This window comes from Calidris pugnax, unplaced genomic scaffold (genome assembly GCF_001431845.1).
Source record: "Calidris pugnax isolate Ruff unplaced genomic scaffold, ASM143184v1 scaffold14, whole genome shotgun sequence".
In the NCBI taxonomy this organism is placed as follows: Eukaryota; Metazoa; Chordata; class Aves; order Charadriiformes; family Scolopacidae; genus Calidris; species Calidris pugnax.
In genome coordinates, this window is record NW_015090793.1 from 9143844 (window position 1) to 9169078 (window position 25235).

At 43.4% G+C, this 25235-nt stretch overlaps 2 protein-coding genes across 3 annotated transcripts in view; one reads left to right on the forward strand and one right to left on the reverse strand.

Annotated features, from left to right (window-relative positions):
• Positions 1–20038, forward strand: PTCD3 (pentatricopeptide repeat domain 3). Of its 2 annotated transcripts, XR_001414622.1 has the most exons (25): positions 1–134; positions 1375–1424; positions 2538–2577; positions 3613–3658; positions 4406–4474; positions 4573–4677; positions 5116–5239; positions 6294–6412; positions 7151–7224; positions 7541–7628; positions 7735–7795; positions 8225–8307; positions 8976–9120; positions 10178–10228; positions 11118–11201; positions 11867–11895; positions 12420–12523; positions 13593–13671; positions 13765–13855; positions 15042–15127; positions 15833–15981; positions 16864–16905; positions 17560–17718; positions 17923–18482; positions 19744–20038. XR_001414622.1 is itself a non-coding variant. In XM_014966821.1 (24 exons), the coding sequence occupies exons 1-24, from the start codon at positions 40–42 to the stop codon at positions 17990–17992; spliced, it is 2043 nt and encodes a 680-aa protein (XP_014822307.1). In that variant the 5' UTR covers positions 1–39; the 3' UTR covers positions 17993–18612. The 2 variants fall into 2 exon arrangements, 1 of the variants encoding a protein (XP_014822307.1); XM_014966821.1 differs by lacking the exon at positions 19744–20038 and having other exon boundaries at positions 17923–18612.
• Positions 19907–25235, reverse strand: part of IMMT (inner membrane protein, mitochondrial) — a 20139-nt gene continuing 14810 nt past the window's right edge. The window contains exons 11-15 of the mRNA XM_014966713.1: positions 24908–24922; positions 23136–23359; positions 21744–21875; positions 21190–21319; positions 19907–20868 (exon numbers count right to left, since the gene is read on the reverse strand). Coding sequence (XP_014822199.1) covers positions 20261–20868; positions 21190–21319; positions 21744–21875; positions 23136–23359; positions 24908–24922 — 1109 coding nt within the window. The 3' untranslated portion in view covers positions 19907–20260. The remainder of the gene's footprint in view (positions 20869–21189; positions 21320–21743; positions 21876–23135; positions 23360–24907; positions 24923–25235) is intronic.

Genomic DNA, 25235 nt, shown 5'->3' on the forward strand with positions numbered 1-25235 from the left:
ACCGCCCTCCTTCCCGGGGAGCACTGCGCGAGCGCCGGCATGGCGGCGCGGCGGCTGGGGGGCAGCTCCTGGCAGCAAGCGGTAGCGCTGAGCAGGCGGTGCTGCTTACCGGGCGGGAGGCGAGAGCGATATCGGTAAGGCTCTGCCGTTCCCTCAGCGGAGGGAAGAGAAGGATCCCGGTGGCGGCGGCACTGTAGGGGAATCAACGGGGTGGCGCGTGGAGGGGGGGGGATTGAGGCGCGAAAGGCCGCGCAGGCGCCGTGAGGGGTTGCTGGGCAACGGGGCACCCTGCGCGTGCGTGGTGGCAGGGGTCGGGGCGGCATGGAGGATGGCATGGCGGGGCCTGGGCCTGGGCTAGGATAGCGCCTTTTCTGGGGCTGTTCTCTATTTTTGGTGGTCTCTGCGCCGCCCCGGCAGTGGGCTTGAGCTGTTAAACGATTACACGAAAAAGCAGATGGAGTGGGAGGTTGCTTTCAGGGTACGCTTCAAATGAAAGGTTCCTTCTCTGAGTATTTATAGGCAAAATATAACTCCCATCTGAGATGGCGAAATCTTAACTAATACGTTTGTGTGACATATGAACAGTTAGAATTATGCAGTGTTTCTGTAAAGCACAGAGGTACAAAAGCACATTAACAGCCTCCCCCTCACAGTCAAGGTCAGTGTGGAAGCACATGCAAATGCCCGTTGCAGTAAGGCTTTAGTGTTAGATCATTTCGTGAAGGGAAAAAAAAAAGTGTTTTTATGTAAGCTTTCATTTAAAAGCAGTAAAATGTAAGTAAGAGTTGCATCTGTGACTCTGAGCTGAGCACAGAGCAGCAGCTTTGCAGGACACAGCAGAAGCAAGTTTATCTGGATGTGCCGCAGCTGTGGTTACAGAGTGTGCTGTCTGCAGCTCTGTAGACTGGGCAGCTGGAACTCAACAGGTCTGATTTCCCTGCCTCCCAGCTCAGGGTCTTCTGCTTGTGTAAACACTACTCAGGTGTAAAATATTTTTTAAAAAGGTACTGCTTTCAGTTAGATCCTGCCTCTAAAACACAAAGTGTCTTTTCTGGTTTATGTTCAGGATTTCCTTTCTAAGATGTAGTAATTCGTGAAAACTACTTCTGAGCCATGATATGCCAAAAAATAAAAAGAGTTACAAATTTTATGTAATATGGTTTTCTGTGTATAACTCTCTTGAAATTAGGGCTTTTAAGAGAAGCATCAAATATGAGTTTTATGATGGTAACTTGAAGTTAGTAACAGTGCAACATTTCCAGTTACTTCTGCCCTTTAATGTTTTAATGAATTCTGACCTGTAATACAGGATTTCATTAATCTGCTTTTGCTGTATTAATGTGACTACCATAAATTCAAAACTGTGGTTTACAGGTGCTCTTCTAGTAGTACGGCTCTTGGGAAGACTGTGGAAAATTCAGAAGGTATGATGTCTTAATTACTAGTTGATTGCAAATGTTTGTGGTTTTTTTTCTTACCTCCACACAACATAGCCTGGCATGAAATAAATGAGACACTGAATGCCCTCCTTCCCTTTCTTTCATTCCCACCACCACCCCGCTGCCCCAGTCTTCACTGTGCAGTGATTTCCTGGCTTAACTTGACTCCCCTCACGGCCAACCAGCTCTCTGCTTCCAGAGCATGAACTCAGTTGTACAGTTCCAGGACCCATCCAGTTGCTCCTTAAAACTGAATAAGCTATAAAATAAAAATAAGGAGTTTTCCACCTTAATCCTGACAGTTTCCTTCATGTTCTTGCTTATTCTCTGTACTCCTTACTGTATTTCTGCTACAAATTTTGTGAGAAAAGTAAGCTGGGTTGGTTGGAGCCGTGTTGCACATGGGAGCAAGTTCCTGCCAGTCAGTAACAGCTCATGGAAGCATCGACACAGGTGGTGGGAAAAATGCCTCTGCAGACCCTGGCTCTGGGGATTTTAAATTGGAGATCCCACATGCTCCTCTGTGAAGGAACTTGCTGAGGTGCTTTACTGACAACCTGTAGCTTCTCCATTTTGGTATTGTCCTTTCTCTCCCTTTTCTTTCCGGGAAAGCTGGGTGGATTGGTCTGTGGGGTGGAAGGAGCTGAACGGTTGGTGTCAGGCTGTCAGAGCAGGAGCCTGAGAGGGCACTTTGCTGCAGTATTCAGGCAAGCTGAACGGGAGAAGCCAGATGGGCAGAGGTGGCAAGCTTCAAACTGGGGGACAGAGAGTGGGAAACCAAGGGACGGGTAAAGACTGGCTAAAGAGAGAAGATACAGGATAAGGATGAGTGAAGCTTGTGTGGGTAATCACTTTGAGGGTCAGTGGATACTGTCTCTCTGTGGTTTGTTAACCATAACGCCCTGACCCTGTCTTGACACAAGACTGTTAAGCTCCCTGTCAGCCTTTTCTATTACCTTTCCAGTAAACTGTGACCTACATCAGACTGTGGTTTTAAAATCTTTGCTTTAGTACTTTCAGCTGGATAAGCTTAAATCATTACTTTTCATGAGGTCATATGCGTGTTTCTAATAACAATTTTAATATTGTTTCTCGTAGTTACTCAAGAAGAAATTGTGCTCCCACGAAAGAAAACCTGGTAAGTGTTTACTGCTGGAATATTTCTTGACCTGGAAGAAAATAATTGTTAGACAGCTAAATGTAGTCTGTCTGCCAAAGCTGAAAATGAAAATTCAGGTTGCTGTATTACTGGATTTAATGTTCTGCTAGTGATTTTCCTGCTGACTGGCAGCTCTGGGAATATTCTTGACTCTTACTCGCTGTGCAGACTATGTACACTCTGTTGTTGACCTTTCTTTTAAAAACAGTTATAAGATCTGCATTTTTAAACATAGTTCTGACTCTTTGTAAAAGATCACATTCACTAGAGATCTGTAAAATCAAATTCGTCTGTCTGCATGCGGGGGTGTTTCTTTCAGCAAAATAAACTTGGCCATTGATAGGTGGCTGAATAATCCTATTCAAAGTTATGCAGCTGAATAGAAGTTATTTTGTTGGAAGCACTTAAGGGGAAATTGCATGACTGTACAGCAAAAACCAAGTTTATAGGCAAATGGTGTCACATGTAAACCTAAAATAAGACTACCTTCACCTAAACACTTTCAGTGGCCTTTTCTTGTTTGCTTGAAACACAACCAAAGTCTAAAGCACCCACAGGCACTGGAGTCCTGAGAAATCTAGTTTTATCTTGGTTTGTGTTTTTTTTTTCCTCCCAAGACTTGTCTTGGAGAGGGACTCGTGTATCCATTCCACAGAGATGGGGGGCTCTGAGAGGAGCATTCCGGGGAATTCTTTCTGTGTCCCTTCCCTATGTTCTGCCTTTGATAATGTATAACAAGGTCAGGAGTGGTAGCAGGAAACACAGATGCTTTTCTGTTTTTCTTCAATGTGTTTTCTTTTTCCTGTGGTTGTTCTAAAACTGACACCATTTTTGCAGTTGAATTTTCCCTCCCTTTGCAAAAAATGGTATTTTCTAAGTGCAGCGAAAACATTTTTTTCCTAGAACTGAAAATCCTTACAGGCCAGGATAATCCTGTGCTTGTTCTGCATACAATGTAATGCATAACATTCAAAATCTGCAACCCAGTATTAATCAAAGCTCCTTTATGTTTAGGGGTAAGCTAGCTGTTCTTCAAACATTGGCGTCTACCGTGAAGAGGGTAAGTGGTTCTATTGATTATGGGAGTAGGTCGAGTTGTCCATCTCACACAATAACCTTGCACTCTGGAAGCTCTACTTCTACTTTGGCTGTAAATGAAAGATAGGACTTTTCAATCTGTTCTCACAGAGTCTTCACTTTTGCTTAACACACTTTGCTGTGTCCTGAAAGCCTCGTTCTAATGCTAAGAGAACGCTGCAGCTCCCAGTGAAAGCTGTAATATCTTGATAAGGCTTTTGCTAACATCAGGAGCAAGTTACTTTGCCGGTTCAGTTTCCCAATCCAGACTGCCTGTGCCCAGTCTCAGTCCAGCAAGTGAGCCTTGCAAAGACCAGTCGGTGTCTACTCTTTCGGGCAACAACTCTAAATGCTGTGGTGCTGTTCTTTTATCCTGTCTGTCTTGGAAGTTGAATGTGATCCCGCAAGTTCCCTCAGCTCCTCTGAGAACGTTATAGTTTGGGTCCTGCTTGCTTTGCAGGCCACTCATTGCTTGTTATGTTATGGTAAGAACCCTTCTGTTGTCACTATGTTAGCCTGCATGTATGTGTATAATGGAAATGCTTTTTTTAACTATTTCCAAACAGGCTAAACCTTTTGAACAAGAGGAGCTTATGTAAATTGGGCATCAGGTGGGGTTATGGTGGAACTGTTCATTGTGCCTTAAATTCTGTGGGGCAGTGTCATATGGATACAGCGTGCCTGTGTACATAACTATGAATGTTTCAATCCTGGGTTCTCCTTTCTACAGGACCCTACTGCTGCTCATTATATGTTCCAGGATGACCCTTTCCTTACACCAAGAAATGCAGCTAATGCTGTAAGTATTTCCTTTCAAATCCTTCAAATAGCTTCCCTTCTTCCCCCCTTCTTAGTCTTGAATGTTTCTTCATCTTGTTCTCTCTCGTTCCTATGCAGCGTCTGTATTCATTGTCGAAGGAGGCTGGGAAAAATGCTGCAAAATACATTATTAAGCAATTTCCTCAATATTTTGACAAGACTTTTGCAGAACCCAACATACCGGTAAGCTTTTTGCTTTTCATTTTCATTATATTTGTGCTTTATCAGATAGTGAAATCAAGTGTCAGACTGGTCCAAAACTAGCATAAAAGGATAGTTCTGTTAACTGTTTGGCAGACAGCTATGAAAGCAGTACTGTATTTCCATGATGTTTCTGAAGTGAACGTTTTTCCTTAGGAATTCCGTATCATATCGGGTTCTTTATCTAAAAGTAAGAAGAGAAATGTTTGTTTAGATATTGACTTCCTAGCATGAAAGTGGGAGATCAGGATGTGTGGTCCTTCATCACCTAAAGTACTGCTGCTGTTAGGCTGGGAGGGTCGGGAGATCACCAAAGCAGTATTCACTTCTAGGGTGAAGAGCGAGCATATTTGGTTAGTGTTTTAGCAGTGGTTTAGAGAAGGTTTGAGCTCATGTCTAGCTTGCACTCTTTGCTTTTAGTGCTTGATGCCTGAGATGCTTACACCTCAGATTGAAGGAGTGAGTGAGGAAGCTCTAAAAGAGCGTATCCACCTCAGAAGGGTGAAAGATTCTGTGGACCTGTTCGATCAGCTCGTACAAGCAGGTATGTGGTCACCTGCCAAGATTCTGTGGTGAAGCTCTATTTAAATTGTGGCAAAAATATTTTAGTAGCTGGCACAGGCTATGGAGACAATTTTATGATTATGTTGGTGCTTTTCACAGCTGACTCTGGTCTGGGGAAGTGGTTCTCCAGAATTATTGGGCCCTCCCTGTCCAGTGCTTGTCTGACATGTCACTTTGGTGATACGGAGAACAAATGATTTTTTGATCAAGAAGGAGATGATACGGTGTTGAGGTTTTTTTCTTCTCTTCCAAAGTGGAAGAATGCTGTAGAACAGGGTCTGTTGTGGACAGATGCTGTGTCATTGAGTGATGCCATTCTGCCCTCAAAGGCCTTTCTATTGTTTGGTGTAAGCTACATCTGTGCTGAGCACTTTGCCGCTGTGTTGGACTGGTGTAGCATTCCAGCTGAATGCCCCTTCTGTGCACCTGCCTTCAATAAATGAGTCTTTCTCAGTTCCTCCTTAAATTGGACCTTATCTCTGTTGTGGCTGAACGAGGAGGAAGCAACAAAAAACTGTAACTGCCACAGCCTCTGAAGGAGGAAAACTTAACGGGAAGGTGAGACCTTCTCATTTCTGCTGCCAGATGGAATGGAGATTATTCCATCAAACAGCTCTTTTCTTTTGTTGGTTTTAAATGTGTTTCATAGAAAGTGGAACACACGAAGTCATCTTTGCAGGAGAGTTTATTCTAGGAGTGGATACAGAAAGCACTAGAAATTTCAGGTGTTGTGTTGGGCTTGTCCTGCTTCACAGTTTGGGCTGCCAGCTGCCACTTACCTCTCCCACTTGGTCAGAAAAATCTACCCGTTCAGTGGCTTCAGTAGAAAAACAGATACTCTAGTTTGATGTTAAAACTGTCTCCTGCTATGAATGGGTTGTCACACTCAGGTTTTACAGACTTGCGAGAGAGCGCCTTTGTGTTGAAAAAGAACAAAGTGGTGTAACTGGGTATTCAAAGGTTTTCAGATACGGTTGTAGAATGGTGTGTTCTTTACTTTCCATATGACTGTTGTGTACCCTCATTTTCTATAGGTACTCCTGTATCTCTGGAGACCACAAACAGCCTTTTAGATTTGTTATGCTTCTATGGAGGTGGAGAATCTACTCCAGAAAAAGAGGAAGAACAAAAAGAGGATTTGGAAGAACCAGGGGTATGAAAATCCTGATTATCTCTGTTTGTTTATTTCTTTCATACGTAGTGGAAGTGTATCAAGGTGATGTCAAGATTTTCGTGACTAGGTGCCTGGGAGGTGGTGTGAGGTGGGTCAAAGGTAGTCAGCGTTCTCTAGAGATACAGTAGTTACACCAATCCTGTGTCCAACCTACGAGCAAAAGTAGTTTCCGTAAAGGTGAACTTGGCAGCTGGAACCCTGCCTTGGCTTAGCTCTGAACTGTGTTTAAATAACTGTTTCTCACTGTCAGCCTTGTTTTTATGGTTGCTGGCAAAGAAGACTTTCAGTACCTCTAGTGTAGAGGTTAATTATTTAGGTTATTAATTAGGTTTCAATGAAGTTGAGGGCTCCTTGTGTGACCTCAGAGTACCAGGCTGCAGGGTACAGTAATAGATGTGTTGCACAATACCTGTCTCTGGGAAGACTCTTGAGGGAGAAAGGCTTCTACAGATTATGTGCTGTAGTCTAATGATTCCCACCAGCTCCACAAATACTTATAATTTGCCTTGTTAAAATGTTTAATTATTTAAACAGTATTCTTAGTCTAGTTATTGCTTCCTGAACTTGTAATAAAAATTATTTTAATATAACCCATTAAAAACCACCTTTGCTAGCGTAAAAATTGTTGCTGAACTTCTGTATTTTTACCAGATCATGTCATTTGATGTGTAACCATAATTAACTGTGAGAAACTTATTTCTGTAAAAATCTCTCCAGGTGAACGCTTCAGAGCAGAAGGCTCCAAAGAGACAATTCCAAAGAGGTTCACAGTCATCTGGCCCTAGATGGAGGTATGGAAAATCTTGTCAATATTCCTGTATTCAGTGGGTTGTGCACATGCAGTATGATAAAACAGACTTAAAGACTTCTTAGCAGCCTGTGCTTGCAAATGTTACTTGTTAAATACGTCTGTGTTTGCTAATCTTTAAAAGTGTTGATAGAAATCTAGTATGTGATTGTAGAATAGATCAAAGTATCACAAGTAGTATAACTGAATGTCAGCCCTTGGGAGTACAGCCCATTATTTTGTTCTGTGTGTTGAATCCTTTTCCTAAAGGTATCTTTTATGGGAGTTCTTTTAACATTCAGCTTATTTTTTGATTCTAGGGAGAACAACAACGCTGAAAGGATATTTAAGATAATGTCAGAGAGGAATGCACACTCCTATTGCACAATGATCCGTGGGATGGTCAAGGTAAAGTTACCCTTCAGTACTGGGAGGACTTTTTTCAGCTTGTGAAATCTCACACGGTCAAAGAAGTTGCTTATTTTTGGTTTTTGTTGTGTTTTTTTTTCTGCAGCATGGGGCTTCTGCTAAAGCTTATGACATGTACATGGACCTCCTGAATGAAAGACACAAGGGTAAGTGTTTGACCTGTGGTCTTCTAAGTAGCAGAAGGTAGTTGCTGGGTACGTGGATATTTGTTTCATGGCGATGATGATTGGCGCAGGGGTACGGACCTCAGCTAGATCATGGGAGCTGAATGCAGACTTCTTGTTTCGGTGCAGCTGGCATGTGGCAGGCTCACTGGAAACAGGTTTGCATGAGACTTCGCCAAAAACTGAGCCATATTAGAACAAACTGGTTTCTGTAGAATATAAAAATTCCCATCCCTGGAAGTGTTCAAGGCCAGGCTGGATGGGGCTTTGAGCAGCCTGGTATAGTGGAACATGTCCCTGCCCCTGGCAGGGGGTTGGGAACTAGATTGTCTTTAAAGTCCCTTTCAACCTAAACCATTCTATGATTCTGTGATAATTGTCAATTAAAATGATTTATCTTACATTTTCCAGCTGATGTGGACACCTTCAATGCACTGATTACAGCAGTCCCGTATCTGAAGGAAAGGTTCTTAGAGAGATGGGAGTTAGCCAAGGTAAGAAGTTTGAGCAGAAGAGGTGGGGAAGGGGTAAGAGTGTTGGGACTGGATCTGCTTTATCAGTAGAATTTTGCAGTTATTAGAAGACTAAAACCAAGAGCTTTCTACAAAGATACTAATACCTGCTGCAAAGGAAGCACACTAGTTTAAACATACAAACTAGTTGTTTAGGAGTGGGAACTGTACAAACTCCAACCTTGCCCTTGCAGAATGGTTTGATTTGTGATAATGTACCTGATCCAAGAATTGCCCAGACAGAAAGTAATTGGGAAGTTGTGCTGGGAGATAAAAGCAAACAATTGTTGATAAAAACTCTTCTCTGAATTATGATTCATAGTGGTGTGATGGAAATGGAATTTTGAGGGGTAACATTAATGGCTTCTGTTTTAATGACATAACATCAGTAAAGAAAATTAGTACATAAATTAAATTCCCTTGACATTCTAGACACAATTTTTCAACATCTGAACGGATATAATTTTGTAGTCTTGGGGTTTTTTTGCTCAAATTAATTAAAAATTAGATGGTACTCTCTTAATAAATTATCATTTGAGGTAGAGTCATTCACTTGAAGGGAGTGAGAAGGATTAGATTAAGGAAATGCATGTACACCCAACTGAAAGCTGAACTGTGATCCGTAACGTGTGATGGGGATTTTGTTTAAGGTCTTCCTGAATCACATGGCTCAGCAGGAAGTGCAACCAAATCTGCTGACTTTCAATGCTTTACTGAAGACTATGAGAAAATGTGGTGGTGTCGGCAGAAGTATGGCTTTACCGGTAGTAAAGGAAATGGAAGCACTTGGTATAGGTAAGAGAACCAGAATAGTTACTGTATTTCAGTGCCACCTCCAGAATGGCTAACTTGAGCAGTAAACAACACAGGGATTTCTAGTTGCAGGGAAGAAGTCCAAGGCTTGTAGAAAAAAAAGCATTTCTCACTCTGTTCTCAACTTCACGATTTGTGTTCTTTTGCAAGAGAACTGAGAAATAAAAATGCTTAAGTACTGAGCTGTGGCTGCACAGTGAGCCAGTGTCTGTGGATTTCAAATTGAATCATCATCTTTAAAGTCTTTTTTCAGTGTTGATTACTAGTTATAATATAGTGGGTGCATTTAGTCCATGATGTCAAATAGTGAAGCATTTTGATGCTGTAGTCTTTTAGGTTAGGAGCATGTTTATCATTAACATTTTTACCTGTAGTTACCTCTAGCTACTCAAAGACAGGTGCGTGGATGCAGTGGGGGGGTGTGTCCTGGTGCAGAGGCTCTTTCTCAACTGGGTCCTTATTGTGGTACTGCTGTAGAAATAGTGAATAATATAAATATATATTTGTAGCAGTCAGCTGAGTCTGTTAGCTTCCCATAGATCAAGGAGATTTCCTTCACCAGCCACCCAAGCCAGTTCAGGTCTATATATCTACATCTCTGCCAGAAAAAAAAAAAAGCTTTTGATGTAGATTATGGTTTTTGATGTCAAATAAACATTGCAAAAACAGGGAATAACTGCACAACCGATTCCATGTCTTGTGGAGTGTGCTTTGCCCCAGTAACATGCTTGTTGATACGCTAAAGATTGGTTCATGGGGAGAAGGGAAACTACCTATGAAATTTATTTTTTTCATTTAGACCAGGGAAGCTTGACTGCTTGCCCCATAGCAATGTGATGCTTCAGCTGGTGGTTCACCCTCAGATACCACCTCTCCCAGTTGTAACGTGCATCTGGTCCAGCATCTGGGTGGAACGAGGAGAGAACTGAGCACATTTATGCAGGCTGCCTCACTGGGAGGGATGGAGACTGTGAATTAGAGCTCAAGCATGAAGCTCATCCAAGACTGTTGAAGTAACGTCAGTGTTTTTGCTTTTCAGAGCCAAGCCTTGCAACGTATGATCATCTTCTCTTCATATTTTATAGAGGCGGTACGTGCAATATCAACTTCTCCTTTTTAAATGTACTTTAAATGCTTTCCAAATGTAATGGGTGAATACGGTTGATTTATGGATTAAAAGACAACTTCTAATGTGTCAGTGTTACCTGTGCAGTCTGATTCTGCTTGGGTGGAAAAAAAGGCTACAGAGAATCATAACCTTTTAGAGGGAGGGAGGAGTCCTTGTGTTTTGAGAACTGACAGAACTGGAAAGAAAGCCCCTTGCTTGTGTGGCCACAAGCTGATCAAGATAAAAAGCAAATGCTCCTCATACTCTCTGGAGGCTGGATCTGACTACGGCACCTGTGATCACACAGACTGTGCCACTCATGGGGAAGAAATTGCACAGGGATTCTGTTTTTCTGCAACGGTTCCGTACATTGGAGCTATCTTGAAATATAGCTGTGTTAGAAGGCAGGAGCCCAACTGTTGAGATCCTTTAGCCAAAAATCTGTGGACATGGAAAGGGAATAGACGCAGTAGTAGTAACTGCAGTCCTTGTGTTGTAACAAATGTGGAGGAACTGCTCTGGAGTCTGGGTTTTTTTGTGTTTATGAAATGCATTGCTTTTCTCAGTGTCACATTCTAACAGACAAACTGGCAGGCCTGTTGGATTCCTTGCTACAAAGGACTTGTGGCTTTCTTAACCTGCCCTGTTGTGCTGTGGAAATCTGGCAGTAGTAGGGAAAATTTTAGTGCAAATAATATTGTAGCTGGTGTGGAGCACCACGATTAGGGGTGGAGACAGGAGAATCTTGATGCTTGATTGAAATTGTGGGGCTTGTTTCTGTTTCTGTAGTGTATTTGCAGGCTGACACTTTTTACTAATGAAGCACATGGTATGACTGAGTTGTGATGGTGCTTGTCTGTTTGTCCTGCAGTTGATCTTTCCTCACCAGGCATCATCCTTGAAATACTAGATGAAGTTCAGAAGAGGAGTTTCACTCCCCAGGACCCTGATGATGGTATGAACTTTTAATATATCTGACAATCTGCATGGTTTAAGCTTGGGTGGAAAGGTACCTAGGGAATTTCACAGAATCACAGAATCTTCATGGTTGGAAGGGACCTTTGAGATCATTGAGTCCAACCACAAAAAAACCCCCACCAAACAAACCAAAAAACCCAAACAAAACAACACAAACTGTTACAATGCATGCTTCAGGAAACCAGTGAGGAGTTGATATGGGTTTTTGGCCATTTAAAGGAAAAAGATAATTGTGAGACTATGTTGGAGTAGAATATTGGGTTATCCTACCTGCAATTTTTTTTGTCCTTGGAAAGAAGCCTGGAAATAGTAAGAATGTTGTATACCCCTTCTGTTTCCTTCTGCCCTGCTGTGTGTGTTATACCCTTTCTTGCTCTGGCTCTAAGCTGCTGCCAAAAGTGTGGACAGTGACTGTATCTGCCCTGCTCCTTCACACGCTTTATAGAAATACCACTGTTAGCAAAGGCAGTAATGATGGGCACACAGATACAGGCCTTGCCTGAGTCATGGGAGTTGAATGGGCTTTCCTAGACAGTGGATTAAAAAAGAGAGAAAGAAGTCGCTCACGTAAGACTAGGTCACTTTGTCTAAGCAAGATGTGTATATAGATGTTTGAAGCTAATACACTCTATTTTCTTTCAGCCAACTTTTTTGCCACCGCTATGCAAGTGGTAAGTACCTTTTCCCTGCAATCAGAATTACTTTGAGCCCTCCAGCTGTTTAGGAATTACCTGTGAGTTTTCTAACCTTTCATACAAGGTTTAGCTCTCAAGATCTTTCCCTTTTCCACTTGTTTTCATCACCTCCTGTAACTTTCCTCCGTAATTCTGCAATTCTTTGCTTGATGCCTTCTAAATCAGTAACTTGTGTGCCTGTGATACGTACATCCCTTGCTAGAGACAGCTGCTAAGTCCCTGTCTTCTGTGCCCTGCCCTTGCTTCTAGTGACACCATGGTGGTTAGATGGTCTCTGCACCAGAAGGTGTTGGTTTAGGTTTAGAAGGTTCTCACTGATCAGGAGAGTCACTCATTTGTCTCATCTAAACCAAATGCCTACATTGACTACACTGAATTGCATCTTCTTAAAAATGTTTGCTCTCTGCTCGTTACTCCTCATACCTGTGTGAAAGTGAGTCTCAGAGGGATGTGCTAAGTGTTACATGTGGTAGCTTTAAAATCTGACTGGTTTATTGCAGTGCTGTGATCTTAAGGATATCAAGCTCGCTTATCGGTTGAATAAGGCAATGGAGAAAGGAGACAACTGGAAATTCTTGGACATGGATCGGTTAAATGCCTACTGGTGAGTGAAGCGCAGCTGGCATCCAGTGTCCTGGTTATTGCTGCCAATTTGGATACAAACCACGATGCAGACATCGCGCAGGAGGATGCTTTGTTGAACACCAGCTGGTTATTGTATGTGCAGTTTGCAAATTAGGTCCCTCTTAAGAACCGTAATAGTTTAGTATTTATTTTCAGTATGTGGCCTTGCCCAAGCTGAAATAAAGTGTCTTGGAGCATCAGTTTGGCTTAATACCCATCCAACAACTGCACCAACCAGTGGTATTTTCTACAATTCTGTTGTCAGCTTAGGATGGCAGCTTAGGAGGTAACACCAAAACAGTGTACAGGTCAGACCCAACTCTCTGCGTGGTGTTGGAGAGAGAGGCTGCAGAGCAGCAAGTGTATTTAGGATTGAAACTCCCATGTAGGTTCACCATTTGACACTAATCATGGCGTCCAAAACATACTTACCAGTGTCATTAAGTGCTGCAGTCACTGAATGTAATTAAGTATTTGGAGTATATGATTTGAAGAAAAGCCTATTTAGGCATTAGATGCTAGAGATGCTTCTGTAAATTCATGAAAAATAATTACCATCAAAATAAGATGCAGTTTCAGGGGTGGGATGATTCAAATGATTTTACCTTATTTAGCCTCTAAATAAATGAAAGGAAATCAATGGAAATTAATTTCTTGGTGTAGGGACATTTTTTGTAGTCAGTGCATTGGATCATGGCCCCAGGCTGGTATTGTGAACTTGCACAAGTAGCGAGGTTAATTTAGTTCACTCTCTTAAAGTGGCTCTTAACCAGAGGTTGCGTTTGAGAGAGATTCAGATACCTTGAATCTGGCATTTTAAAATGTAGTGGTCTGCTTCTTAGTAATTCTGCCAATTACCTGGTGTCAGCATTAAGTTCTCTCATAAAAAACGCTACTGCTTTTTCAATTGTATGGAGTATTGCAATCCTATAGTGAAATTTCCATGATCTGCAGTACAAATCTGATCGGAACACTATCATTTCCTGATGCTTCTCTGTGGTTTAGTTGATCTAGTTGTTACTGAATTAGCACATTTTTCCCCCCTGTAGGTCAAAATTCTTTTCATTGTTGTGTATGATGGAACAAATTGATGTTGTGTTGAAATGGTACAAAGAAATGTCCCTGTCGGTAAGTGTGTATTAGGGTAAGCAAGCTTCAAAGCTTTACTGTGGAGAAACAGAACAGTTACAGTTCACTAAAGTGATTCGCTTCCTTCTTCAGGTCTTCTATCCAACTCCCAGAAATATATTGGACCTCCTCCAAGCACTGGATGCAGCCAACCACTTGGAAGTGGTCCCTTCAGTCTGGGAAGGTTAGTGATAGCCACAAGGCTACGCAGGCAGTTTGTTTGATAAAAGCCAGGAGAAGTGCAAAGCGGGAGGTAGTTGGGAAATTTCCCAGTGTTCAGAATAGCCACGGTAAGGAGCTTGGGCATGAGGGGAGCTGTTCCCTAGGGTGGTGATGGGGCTTCATATTGGAGAAAGGCAGAACCCATAGCACAGACTATCAGAGAGACGTGACAGTGTCACAGGTACATGTCAGTGTCTTGGAAAAGTGAATGCTTACCAGAGGGTAGCACCTTAAACGTTTAAGTCAATTAAATTATTTGCCTGTTCTTTGCCCCTTCAGAAGAAGAGACAATGCAGGTATAGGATTTAGCACGCAGCAAATATGTAACTGTTACCCAACACTTGAGGGGACAGACAGGTTCTTTAAGGGATCCTTGGCAGAATGATGGCAGCGCTAAGTTGTAGTTACAATTAAAGCTTTATTTTCTTCACCGGATTTTATGATTAGCATAGAATTTATAATCAGAATAGCAGAGGATTTCTATAAGCAGAATCACTGTAGTACAATTTTATAAGTAGTGTAGTGCAGAAATTTATAGTACTACTTAGCTTATGGCTTCTTATTACCTGGAGCCTCTGCAGATCAGGTCAAATCTTTATACTGGGTTTTCTGTATGAACATAAAACTTATAATCTAGCCTCGAGAAACATATAAAAGAGTACAAGTCAGTGCTCATTCCTTGGAGGAAGCAGACAATGGTGGAGGTGTCCCTGGCCACCGGGGTGTCATGGGTCTCCCTGTCCAGCAGCAGTTTGGGTCCAGATTCCCACTTAGAACTTGCAACTGCTTGGTTTTATAGACAGTGCTCTGCGTGCTCTTACCTTTCATGTTCTCTTATGGGGTCATCACCACCACCGGGTTGGCTGGGTGCCTGGGACCTTGAAGGCCATTGAGGAAGGGAGTAGTCGGCCTGGCACCAAGAGGCCGCCAGGGAGGGGAAGAATAAAGCTGTTTGGTTCATCTACTTGGTGCGCAGGACTTTCAGGGCCTGATAATTAGGGGAAAGGGAACTACTATGTGACCAGCTCAGTCACCCAGAATAGCTGTTGGCCTTATAAAATGGGGTTAGTTATGCTGACTGTTATGAGCAGGGGCTGGGGGCAGGGGGTAGCGGTCACACCTACTAACTACTGCCTTTCTCTGAACAGATATGAAACAGATGGGGTTTGGCAGGAGACATGACCTGTTGGAAGAGCTCTTGTCTTTGATGAGCAGGGAGCGGCACCCTGAGGAGGTAGGAAGCTGTGGTGGTTTGACCCCACAAAGCAGCTAAGCACCACCCAGCCGCTTGCTCCTCCCCAGTGGGGTGGTGGGGAGAATGGCAACAAACAGTAAACGTGCAAAACCTCATGGGCTGAAGTAAAGACAGTTTAACGGGTAAAGCAAAAGCCACACGTACAAGCAAAGCAAAATCAGGAATTAATTTGCTGCTTCCCATCAGCAGGCAGGTGTTCAGCCATCTCCAGGAAAGCAGGGCTCCATCACCTGTTACGCTTACTTGGGAAGACAAACGCCATCACTCCAAATGTCCCCTCCTTTTTCTTCCCCCAGCTTTTATTGTGTGATGCCATATGGTATGGAATATCCCTCTGGTCGGTTGGGATCAGGTGTCCCAGCTCTGTCCCCTCCCAGCTTCTTGTGCACCCACTCACTGGTGGGGTGGTGTGAGGAGCAAAAGAGGCCTTGATACTGTGTAAGCAAGTGCTGCTCAGCAATAACTACAGCATCCCTGTTACTTTTCATCGCAAATCCAAAACATACCCCTGTAAAAGCTACTGTGACGAAATGTAACTCTATCCCAGCCAAAACCAGTACAGAGAAGCTCAGTGACATTTAAATCACATATGGGGAAGACCTGTCAGATTTGTAGGAGGAATTGCACTGAAAAGGATATGTTAATTCTAGAGGGTTTGGGATTAATAGCACGATCTTTTCACAGATTCAACAGGCGTTTGCCAAGTGTGCTGAAGACATCAAAGCTTTCCAAGAGCAGACTGGGAGGGAGCAGGCCTCATTAGACTGGACAGGAAGCATGCTGGGCCACGTCGCTCTTTTGTTTTCAAGGGTTGGGAGAACCCAGGACGCTTGGTACGTGTGTGGTTGTCCTGAACTCTGGGCTTGTTGATACTAACTCAAGGCTTAGTCACAAAAATCAAAAACTAATGACCAACTACCTCGGAACGCCATTGCAAAGGGAGGGGATAAGTCCTGCTGGGAATGTAATGGGTTTTTTCCTTAATTTTTCCTTAATTTTATTGTTCATTCTTGGCACCAAGTTACAGTTGTTTATCTTAAAAATGGTTTAGAAGTTAATGTAGCAACTGGTTTAGAGCGTCATATGCTGCTTCTGGCAAGGTAGGGTTTGATTATCACATCACTAAGAACTGCTGATTTCCTACAGCTTCCCATTTTCTAATTGTTAGAACTCTTTGGAATCCAAACTGCTAAAGCAATCAATTAGAGTTTAATTAAACTTTTAATTAGAATTAACCCTAATTAAAAATCAAAAGAGAATATTTTTAGTACTCTTTAGAAGTTAGAATTTACTGTCCTACATGCTCTCAACTTGAAATACTGGTTAAAATATCTAGACTTCAATTTAAGGTTCTAAGCTATTTTCTTTTAAATACAGATGTTCTCTTTGCACAGATTCATGTGAAACAAAGAAGTGGCAAGTGCCCTTCTAAAAATATGTAATGCTCTTAAAGTAAATTTGCCAGCAGCTACACTTCCTATTTTTTTTTCTGCATTAGTTAAGATAATCTGTGTTAAATTAATCAATTATGTTAGCTGGTACACAGTGCATCTGCAAGAATATGTCATGGGATCTGTTTCAGATCTGTGGGAAAGATCATTTAATGAAATTGAGTCTGCCTTTGTTTGAGCAGGGCCTTATCAAAGAGATTTAATATCTGTCTGTTCCTGTTGTGTATGGTTTTGAGGGGTTTTTTTTTGTTTTCTTTTGAACAGGACCATGATGGAGCGTTTCCAGCAAATGAATAGGATTCCCACGTGAGTATTTTTAGGTTCTAACTTCAGGTACTGAGTCTCCCCTTTGGCTGAAATTTTGCATTTCTGTTATAATAGGCAATAGTTGTCCATATCTTACTGTAACTTCCGAAGCACAAGTGTGTGTGTCTGTCCCTGTGAGCGCGGGTGTTTCTTTATCCAACTGATATATTCCAAGGTCTTTCTGTCTCAAAAAATGATGGAAAATGAAAAGAGGGGGGGTTAAGTGGTTGATCCTTGAGATGTCACTGAGTGAAGCTCTGGGACATTAAAAAAGGTGCCACTGATTAACTTGGCATTAGAAATCAGTCTAAGCAGGACTCATGAAAACATGTCATTTCCCATGTCCTCAAAAAAAATCTAATCTGCTATTAACCAAGCTCCAGAGTTGTCTGACTTTCTGAAGACAAGTCAAATCGTAAATCTTATGTGGTACCCTGTTAGGCTACAACAGTTAGCTTTTCACAGGATTTTTTGGGGAAGTTCCCAATTGGTATGGGATGAAGGCTGAGGTGAAATTCCTGGCAGGAGCAGAATAGGGCTGGTTGAGGTATCTGAAAATCTCGTCACCTCCTCTCCCTCTCTAAAGCACCTGCTCTAAGTCAATGGCCACCTCACCTGGGGTCCCATAAAGAGTCTTTGCCTTTGCTTTTGCAGTGACCAGGTGATGGACGAGTTCTTGACCTGTGCTAAACAAACCAATAGCCCAGAGGAGGCGATTAAGCTGGTGAAGCTGGCAGCGTCCCTTGGTCTTCCTTCATCTCAGAGGCTTAAGAGCAGAACAGAGAAGGAATTTGAACTCTCTGAAAAGCAGAAGTAAGTTGGAGAATTTCATGTTACTGCTGAAGGGGTATTGGGTGTGCTTCTACCAAATGCTGGGTGGACCTGTTCTTTGAGCATAATAGGCATCAGACAGCCCATAATTCTCTCTGGACAGGGTTTACCCTGTGTTTTGGTTATCTCTTTCCAAGCAAAAGCCACAATCAGGTGACTGATTACTGGACTGTTTTCTATCTGCAGGAAAACCTTGGAGAGTATCAAGTCAGACAGCGACAGCAGCGATAGTGACAGCGATAGTGACCATGAGTAGCTGTCCCACTTGCCTTCCCCTTAAGAAAACTGGGGGCAACCACTCCTTGATGCCAGGAGGCTTCTGTGAGAAGTGAAATCACTGGAGGGATGGCTTCTGGGAGGTGAGCACTCCAGGGCATTCTGACACAGGACCTGCTTGTACATTGTCCTCGTTGGAGCAAGCTAGAAGCTCTCCTGTTGAACACTGTTCTTGGTAACTTCAAGCACAGCATGGGCTACACCAACAGTCTCTTCCACGCCAATACCTGGAGGAGCTTGCTCCTGCTGGGCAGCTGCCACCTGCTTCAGCAGCTTGGCTGAGGTCCTGGAGGGTTGCGGTGAGAGCAGTGCAGCTTCCTGGGGACACCTCGGCAGGTACAACACCTTGACAGCTTGAGCAAGGCTTCTCTGGGACCTCCTGTGACTTCAACCTGCACCAGATTTAATTCCTTTCCAGCTCACTTGAATGAACTACTTTAAATATCCAGTTTACTCTGAATGTAAACACAGTAAGTAATGCAATACTCATCACCTCATCCTTTTTTGGTGTTTTGGGACATGCTTTGGACTGAAGATGTTAAAAAGCTATAATTTGTACAGCTGGAGACTGCATCTAATAAATGGCTGACATTAAATACAGCTGCATTCTGATAATCCCTGAGCAAAAACTTTTGATGACATAAGTGTTGCAGCTGTCCTGGAGAGAATGAGCTAAGTTCATGCAGAATACAGCAATAAAACTAACGAGGTGGCTGGGAGGATGGATGGTGAGGTCCCATCTGGGGCAGTGTCCAGTTCTGGGCTTCTCAGTTCAAGAAGGACAGGGAACTGCTGGAGAGGGTACAGCAAAGGGCTACAAAGATTATGAGGGGACGAGAACATCTTATTAGGAAAGGCTGAGGGACTTGAGTCTTTTTAGTCTGGAGAAGGCTGAGGGGGAATCTGATCAATGCCTGTAAATACTTACAGGGTGGGGGGCAAGAGGATGGGGCCGGTCTTTTTTCAGTGGTGCCCAGGACAAGGGTAATGGGCACAAACTCAGCAGCACCATGAAGCTTGAAGGTGGTTTTGAGATAGCTGTCTTCAATAGGCAAAGAATGGTCTTGTTCCTGAGAGGATTTAACCATTTTCCAATTCCTTGGTGAAAAAGAAAACCTTGATGTGCATGATGATTACAGGCCAAATAAGAGCACACCCCTGAGGAAAATAGCTTAAGGGTAATTCCGTAATGAGTTTGGGAAATAACGGCTACTGGAGATAGAACAAACTACAGCTGAAAGGCAGGAGCCGGTGGGCAGTAACGCTGTTTGAAGGCAAGGTTTGCTCCAGAAAGCAAACACACCTGTTCCAGCAGTGTGTGACTGGGACAGGTTAAGGGGTAGATCAAGGATAAAGGACTTTCAGGGTGGTGTTAAGCTCTTTGCTTTACTGTACCAGCAATTCAAACTGGATCAGCAAGCAGGCAAAGCCACAGTTACTCGTTGCAGCGAGTGAGTACTGAGTAAGTTTGATCAACCTTTCTTCACTGATGATAAGAATTAAGGGAAAGGTAAGAGAAGGAAGGAGCTTGGTCTTTATGTGAATTTTTGTGGTTGAACAGAAGTCTGGCTTCTAGACAGAAACACCTGGTGTCTTCTAAAACTACAGAAGAGCAGGTCTGATAAGAAACATACAGGGGCAGAAATCCACCAGAATAGGTGCTCTGACACCAGCTTAAGTGATGTCTACATAAACCTGTACTCATACATGGATTTTTTTATTTTTTTACAGCTGTACAAATTAATGAATAGACATATTGATCACATCAATGAATTCTTGCTCCTTGAAAGGACTGAAACAGAAATAAGTTTTAACTTCTTCATGGTCATGGAGAAAGGCTGTTCTTGTACTACCCAGCTGTATTTGATTTTTAAATAGGAGACAACAGCAGGAGAAAGTGGTTGAAGTCTTGTTTTATTCAGCTGACAGAGTGGCAAATCATTAATGGTAGGTTACAAACATTATTTGGGTTGGATCACAAGCCCGCTTGGTAAGATGGGGAAATAAAATTGTTACACAAATTGTAGAGAAGCTTCCTGAAGTTGGTTGTCATGATAACTCAAACCCGATACAAATACAACAGGTTGGTGAAGTTAAATACAGTGCAAGGAAACAAGACCGTACCCGTGCTTTGATTTAACGCTTCCAGCCCCTGCCAACAGCTTGGTTTGCAACCTTTAGGAGAATCATGGGATTTCTTTTCCGGCACAAAGGATTGCTGAACGGCCTCCGAAACTACAATCCTACCTCACTGCACTTGGGTTGTTCCCAACCCCACAGCACTGGCGTACGCTGTCAAGATATCCACAATCTGTTTTGTTTCTAGGGTCATGCGAGCTTCGTTCAGCCAGTCGTGTGCCACTCTCCTCGACTCTCCTCTTAACTGGTTGACAAATTTAGCTGCCAGCTCCAGGTCTCCGTGTTCAATGCAATAGGAGGCGTAAGACAGTAACTTAAAGGTGTCGAGGTCGTCAGGGCTGAGCTCGGCAGGTGGCTTCAGCTGCTGGGGGTGAAACAGAAGCAGTGACTGCAGGTAAGACAGGAAGTATTGGTACAAGCTGTTTCTTGTTTCATCAATCATAGCTACTCTTTTGGCCAGTTTTTGGACTGTGTAGAAACGTGCTCTGAGGGCCTCCTCGCTGTAGACTCCCCGTGTCAGGGATTCCTGAGGGAGAGCTGCCGTGAGGGTTTCCGTAAAGGCGTTGTCAGAACAGCTGGCTTTGATGGCCTTCACCGCGCTCTCCAGAGGTTGTGTGGGACTATCCCCAGAGGCGGTCTTCATGCAGTATTTGAGTGCTTCAACAGAAAGCCACAGCTGATGGGCCTTCCTGGCTTCCTCTTCTGCTACTGCGTGACCTGCAAAATAAGGCAAGAAAGGGACTGTCAGCTGGGGGTACCCATCTGGGAAGAGTTTTGAGCACAAGCAGCAGAACCCGCCCCCCTGAACGCTGCTTTCAAATGCAGCTGCCCCCTCGGCACTTGATCTCAAAGCAAGTCTGTTCCACAAGTTATGGTGAGGACATGACCCCAGTTTGGGACTCATGCAGCTGGGATTGGCTGGGTGCTCAGCAGTGGGGCAAAACGTGCCTAAGCCTGTGCTTAAGCACCTAGGGTTGGGTAACGGGCCTCAGGGGATCCCAGCTTTAGCCCTTAAAGAGATGAGGTTTCTGTGCTCACTCTCAACTGCTTGCTCGATGCCTTTCAGCCTGGCGAAGGCAGTGTTTATGTCCAGCGTGAAGTTGTCGAGCTGTTCCTGAGTCAGGCGTCTGAACTGCATCTCTTGTTCACTGAGCTTCTCCGATAAGTTCTGAAACGGAGTGAGAGACAAAACAGCTGTTTCAGGTCTGATAAATTATATTTAACTTATTTTTAAGATCTGTTTCTATAAATCAGTTGTTCTTGCTAGGGACAATACATGCAGTAAATACAATATACTGGTACTAAGCCTTATGTCCTAGTATTTTCACCTTATTAGGGTGAATTTAACAGTTACTGCCCTTGCAACTGTCAAAAATTTCTCACTTACAGTAAAAGTTTTTAAGACAAGTCTGAATAAAACCTATGCTTTCAGGCACTTTATTTCCTGTCTTCAAGACAGACAGGCTTTCCTCCCCAACCTGCATTTCAGTCTTCTGGAAGATGGTTCACAACTCTTGTCCTGTGAAGCATTTGCTTTTGCAAGGGTTCATTCATATATCCTCCTAATTCCCTTGGGGAATTTTCTCCCTTACCTGCTCAAATTCCACCTTTAGTTCCTGCTCCTGGATCTTCAGAACGTCCCTCAGATGGTCTGTGTGGGCAGCAGCCTGGCGTCGCAACTGGGTCCTCATTTCGCTCTCCATCACCTCTCGGACTTCTTCAACCTGTACACACACCAGGGGTTGTTATTACACCACTAGTTCTCAACTGCTTGTCACATGCTACGATGGTACCATCCACCAGTGATTACCCAGGGTACATTTTATAGAAGTGGCATTGATAGAGCCCATTTTTCATTTTTAAAAAACAGTGTCCAGGTCTGTTTTTATACCTGAGCCTCTTCCTAAAGGCTTGCAAGAAAAGCTTCACAGTCCACAGTGCCAGTGACCGGTGGTCACACTCACCAGGCACTCAGTGCAGTTATCAAAATACTTACATAAAAGATACAGCAATGTGTAAACTAAACACTCTAATGTTTGTAAACCAGCTTCTAAACAAAAAGTACTTTATCTTTTCCATACATGCTGTAACAGTGTCAGAGTTGGACACGGCTTAAAAAAAATGGTAATACCCCTTTTACCTGATCTTGTGTAAAACAGCCACTTGGGAGAACACAGGCTAGCACAAGGGGGCACGGTGTGGGTTTATAGAGAAGCAGTTCAACAGTTTTTTGGGTTTTGGGCCCTTTTTGTTAAAAAAAAAAAAAAAAAAAAAAAAGTATTTCTGTATTTCTAACCTTTCATTAAATGCAAAGATGGGAGTTCAAGCAACTTGTAAAAAGAGCTCTAAATTTATATCAGTTACTGCAGCGCTTTGAACTAACAGGTTATAAATGAAATCTTTTGTTCCCTCATGTCAATGCAAATTTTTCAACTAACGGCCAGTGTTTAATTTCATTTTCAGCGGCACGTATGCAAAAACAGCAGGAGTACTTGGCACAAGTGCCTGCAATATGGTATCTCCTCAAAAGATAAAACTGCCAGTACCCAAATTCCTACATTTCTCAGTTGCATTTGCTTCATGTCTAAAGCAGCATTAAAATTCTGGGTTTCATAGTTCTTTTGAAAGAAATCAAATCCCAAACCACTGGCAAAGAGTGGAAGAGCATGGAGATACCTGCTAGAGGCAGGACAGAGGGACTACATAGCCTTACGATGGCCATACTGGGTCAGAGCAAACATTTCTTTTGACCCAGCAATCCCATCTCTGACAGCAGAGGGGTAACGTGAAAAAGTTGTTCCCTGTTTCGCTGTATGATTTTACCATTCTAACTTTGCAGAAGTTTCCTTGCTCAACACGCTTAGCCTGGGGGTCACCCTGTCTGAAGTCTCCCACCACTCAGAACACCCCAGTTGCTCTTCTGTGCACCTTCTCTACATCTTTTTCGAGCCAGAGGTTGAAGCAGGTGTGTTACACCACCTTACCTTCTTCTCCTGTTCTAGTTCAATCTCACTTTTGTGATGCTCCAGTGCTTTGGCCACGGCTGCCTCGAACGCTTTTTTATCTTCAAGTTTCTGCTTGGCCAGGGCCGTCTCGATGTGCTGCTGCTCCCGCACCCGCTGCTCCGCCAGCTCCCGGTTTAACTGGTCGATGCGACGGTGGGCGTGTGCGATGAGAGAATTTAAGTCGTCTGTGGATAACTGGCCAGCTAAAGAAAACACAGGGCATTAGGAAGGTCTGCAGGTCTCACCGTGGTGCTTGCTCACCTCCCACTGGAGCTCTCTACAGCTCCACGTGGTTGACCAGCAAGCACCTCTCATGAAAAGTTTCTGAGCTCTTCAAGCCTTGACCTGTGCTAATGGCCACCCGGTACCACTTTCTGAGCCACACCTCCAAGCAAGTACTTTGTATGGATAGAAATTATCTTAGTTTCTCTGAAGTGATTCCCAGCTATGATTTACACTCCCATATCCATGTCACACTCAGAGGAGACTGTCGACAACACTGTCCATTTCTTGGTCTTTACAGCACCATGTGTTTCCCCTGTGACAGCACACAGAGCAGCAGGACATGGAAAACCCCCGTGCTGACTGGTACCTCCAGCTGGGTACAAGCTTAGAGAAATTTGTTCCTGTAAACACTGAACAGATTGTGAGAGTCAGCCAGAATCACATCTCTTCAACAGTCCTCCAGACCAACTGCTCTTAATCAGATTTTTTACCCCAGTTTGTACCTTTCAGGGCTTGGTCAACTGTAAGAGCAGCAGGGGTCACAACTACACCTGAGTCGAGCAGTCTGCTGTTTTTCTGCTGGGAGAGGAGGAGGACAGAAGCTACGCCTGCAGCATTTGGTGACCTGAATGGCACAGGCTCTGTAAAACGCTGCAGCTCATTTTGCACTGGCTGCCAGTGTAAACTGCCCGTATGGAAATCCAGGGACTACTTGGGAACGTGTTCCTGCGGGGTCTAAAGCCAGTGAAATTCCACAGCCCATCTGCCATTCTGCTGGTGAGGGCTGGAGGAAGGACTGGCTCGGTGCAACGGTGCTGGTGTCCAGCAGGGAAGCTGACCAGCAGCGCTAAGCTCAGCTGCTGAACTCAACGCTGTTACAAACAGAACAGGGTTTTTATGCACTCCAGTTTTAAACTACACTTCTTTGATCAAAAGGGAACAAATAAATAATAATCAACATCAGAATCAAAGAGTTAATCAACACTTCTAAAAATAAATAATGAAGATTCAATTTGGAGAATCAAGCCAACTTCAAATTAAATGGAACTGGCTTTGGTGACCCAGCTTGGAGCGACCATAGTGCCTGGACGTTCAGTGGCATCAGCAGGAGCTGGTGTACCCAGCACCTCTCTCAAGCCAGGAGCGCTGCGGGTGGCCCTGCTTGAGGGCAAGCACCATCACACAGCTTAACTGGAACTGTCAAAGCTTCTGTTTCTCATTGTAACCTCAGCAGCAGGTATCAATCGGCTTAAATTCACAAAGAAAATTTAACCCTGGCTTTCAGAAGCCAGCAATTGCTCACCTGGGAAGCGCTGCTGGACAAAGAGCTTGTGGTTTAAGCTAGACATGCAAAACGAATGGAAAGGACCCCAAAGCACACCTCAGCCTGAAATGATTTAGGAATGCAACATTCCACCCCTTTATTGATACCGCCCGAGATGTAAAGTGACGAACCACACAAACACAAAAAAGAACAAAGAGAAGAGATGACATTTGCAAGACCAGAACAAGTTATAGGAACTCACCTAAGTCAGTTATCTCTGCAACAGAAAGAGGAGAGGTTGGAGAAGTTAATGCACATTCACTACAGCAAGTCAGACATGCAAAAGTAAACCAGAAAACTATGAGCTTCATATCTACAGCGACCAAACACGAGTCCAAGTCTTTAGGAAGTCAAGAAGAACAGTAGGTCACGTACAAAAGTCTCTCTATTATAGGCAAGATGTAGCCCAAAACATCCCAACCACTAAAATGACCTTTGGAAACCCATAGACTGATGCTGAAGTTTAGCCAAAGCAAGGAACACAAGTTTGAAGTAGAAAAATGCAAGAGGACACTGGAAATTTTAGTCTG

What these genes read in the sequence shown, in the direction of transcription:
- PTCD3 (XM_014966821.1), top strand. Translation starts at nt 40, where the DNA reads ATGGCGGCGCGGCGGCTGGGGGGCAGCTCCTGGCAGCAAGCGGTAGCG. An exon ending in AATGGAAGCACTTGGTATAG is followed by an intron (nt 9,121 to 10,177) that starts GTAAGAGAACCA and finishes TTTGCTTTTCAG; the next exon opens with AGCCAAGCCTTGCAACGTAT. An exon ending in GGTCCCTTCAGTCTGGGAAG is followed by an intron (nt 13,856 to 15,041) that starts GTTAGTGATAGC and finishes TTCTCTGAACAG; the next exon opens with ATATGAAACAGATGGGGTTT.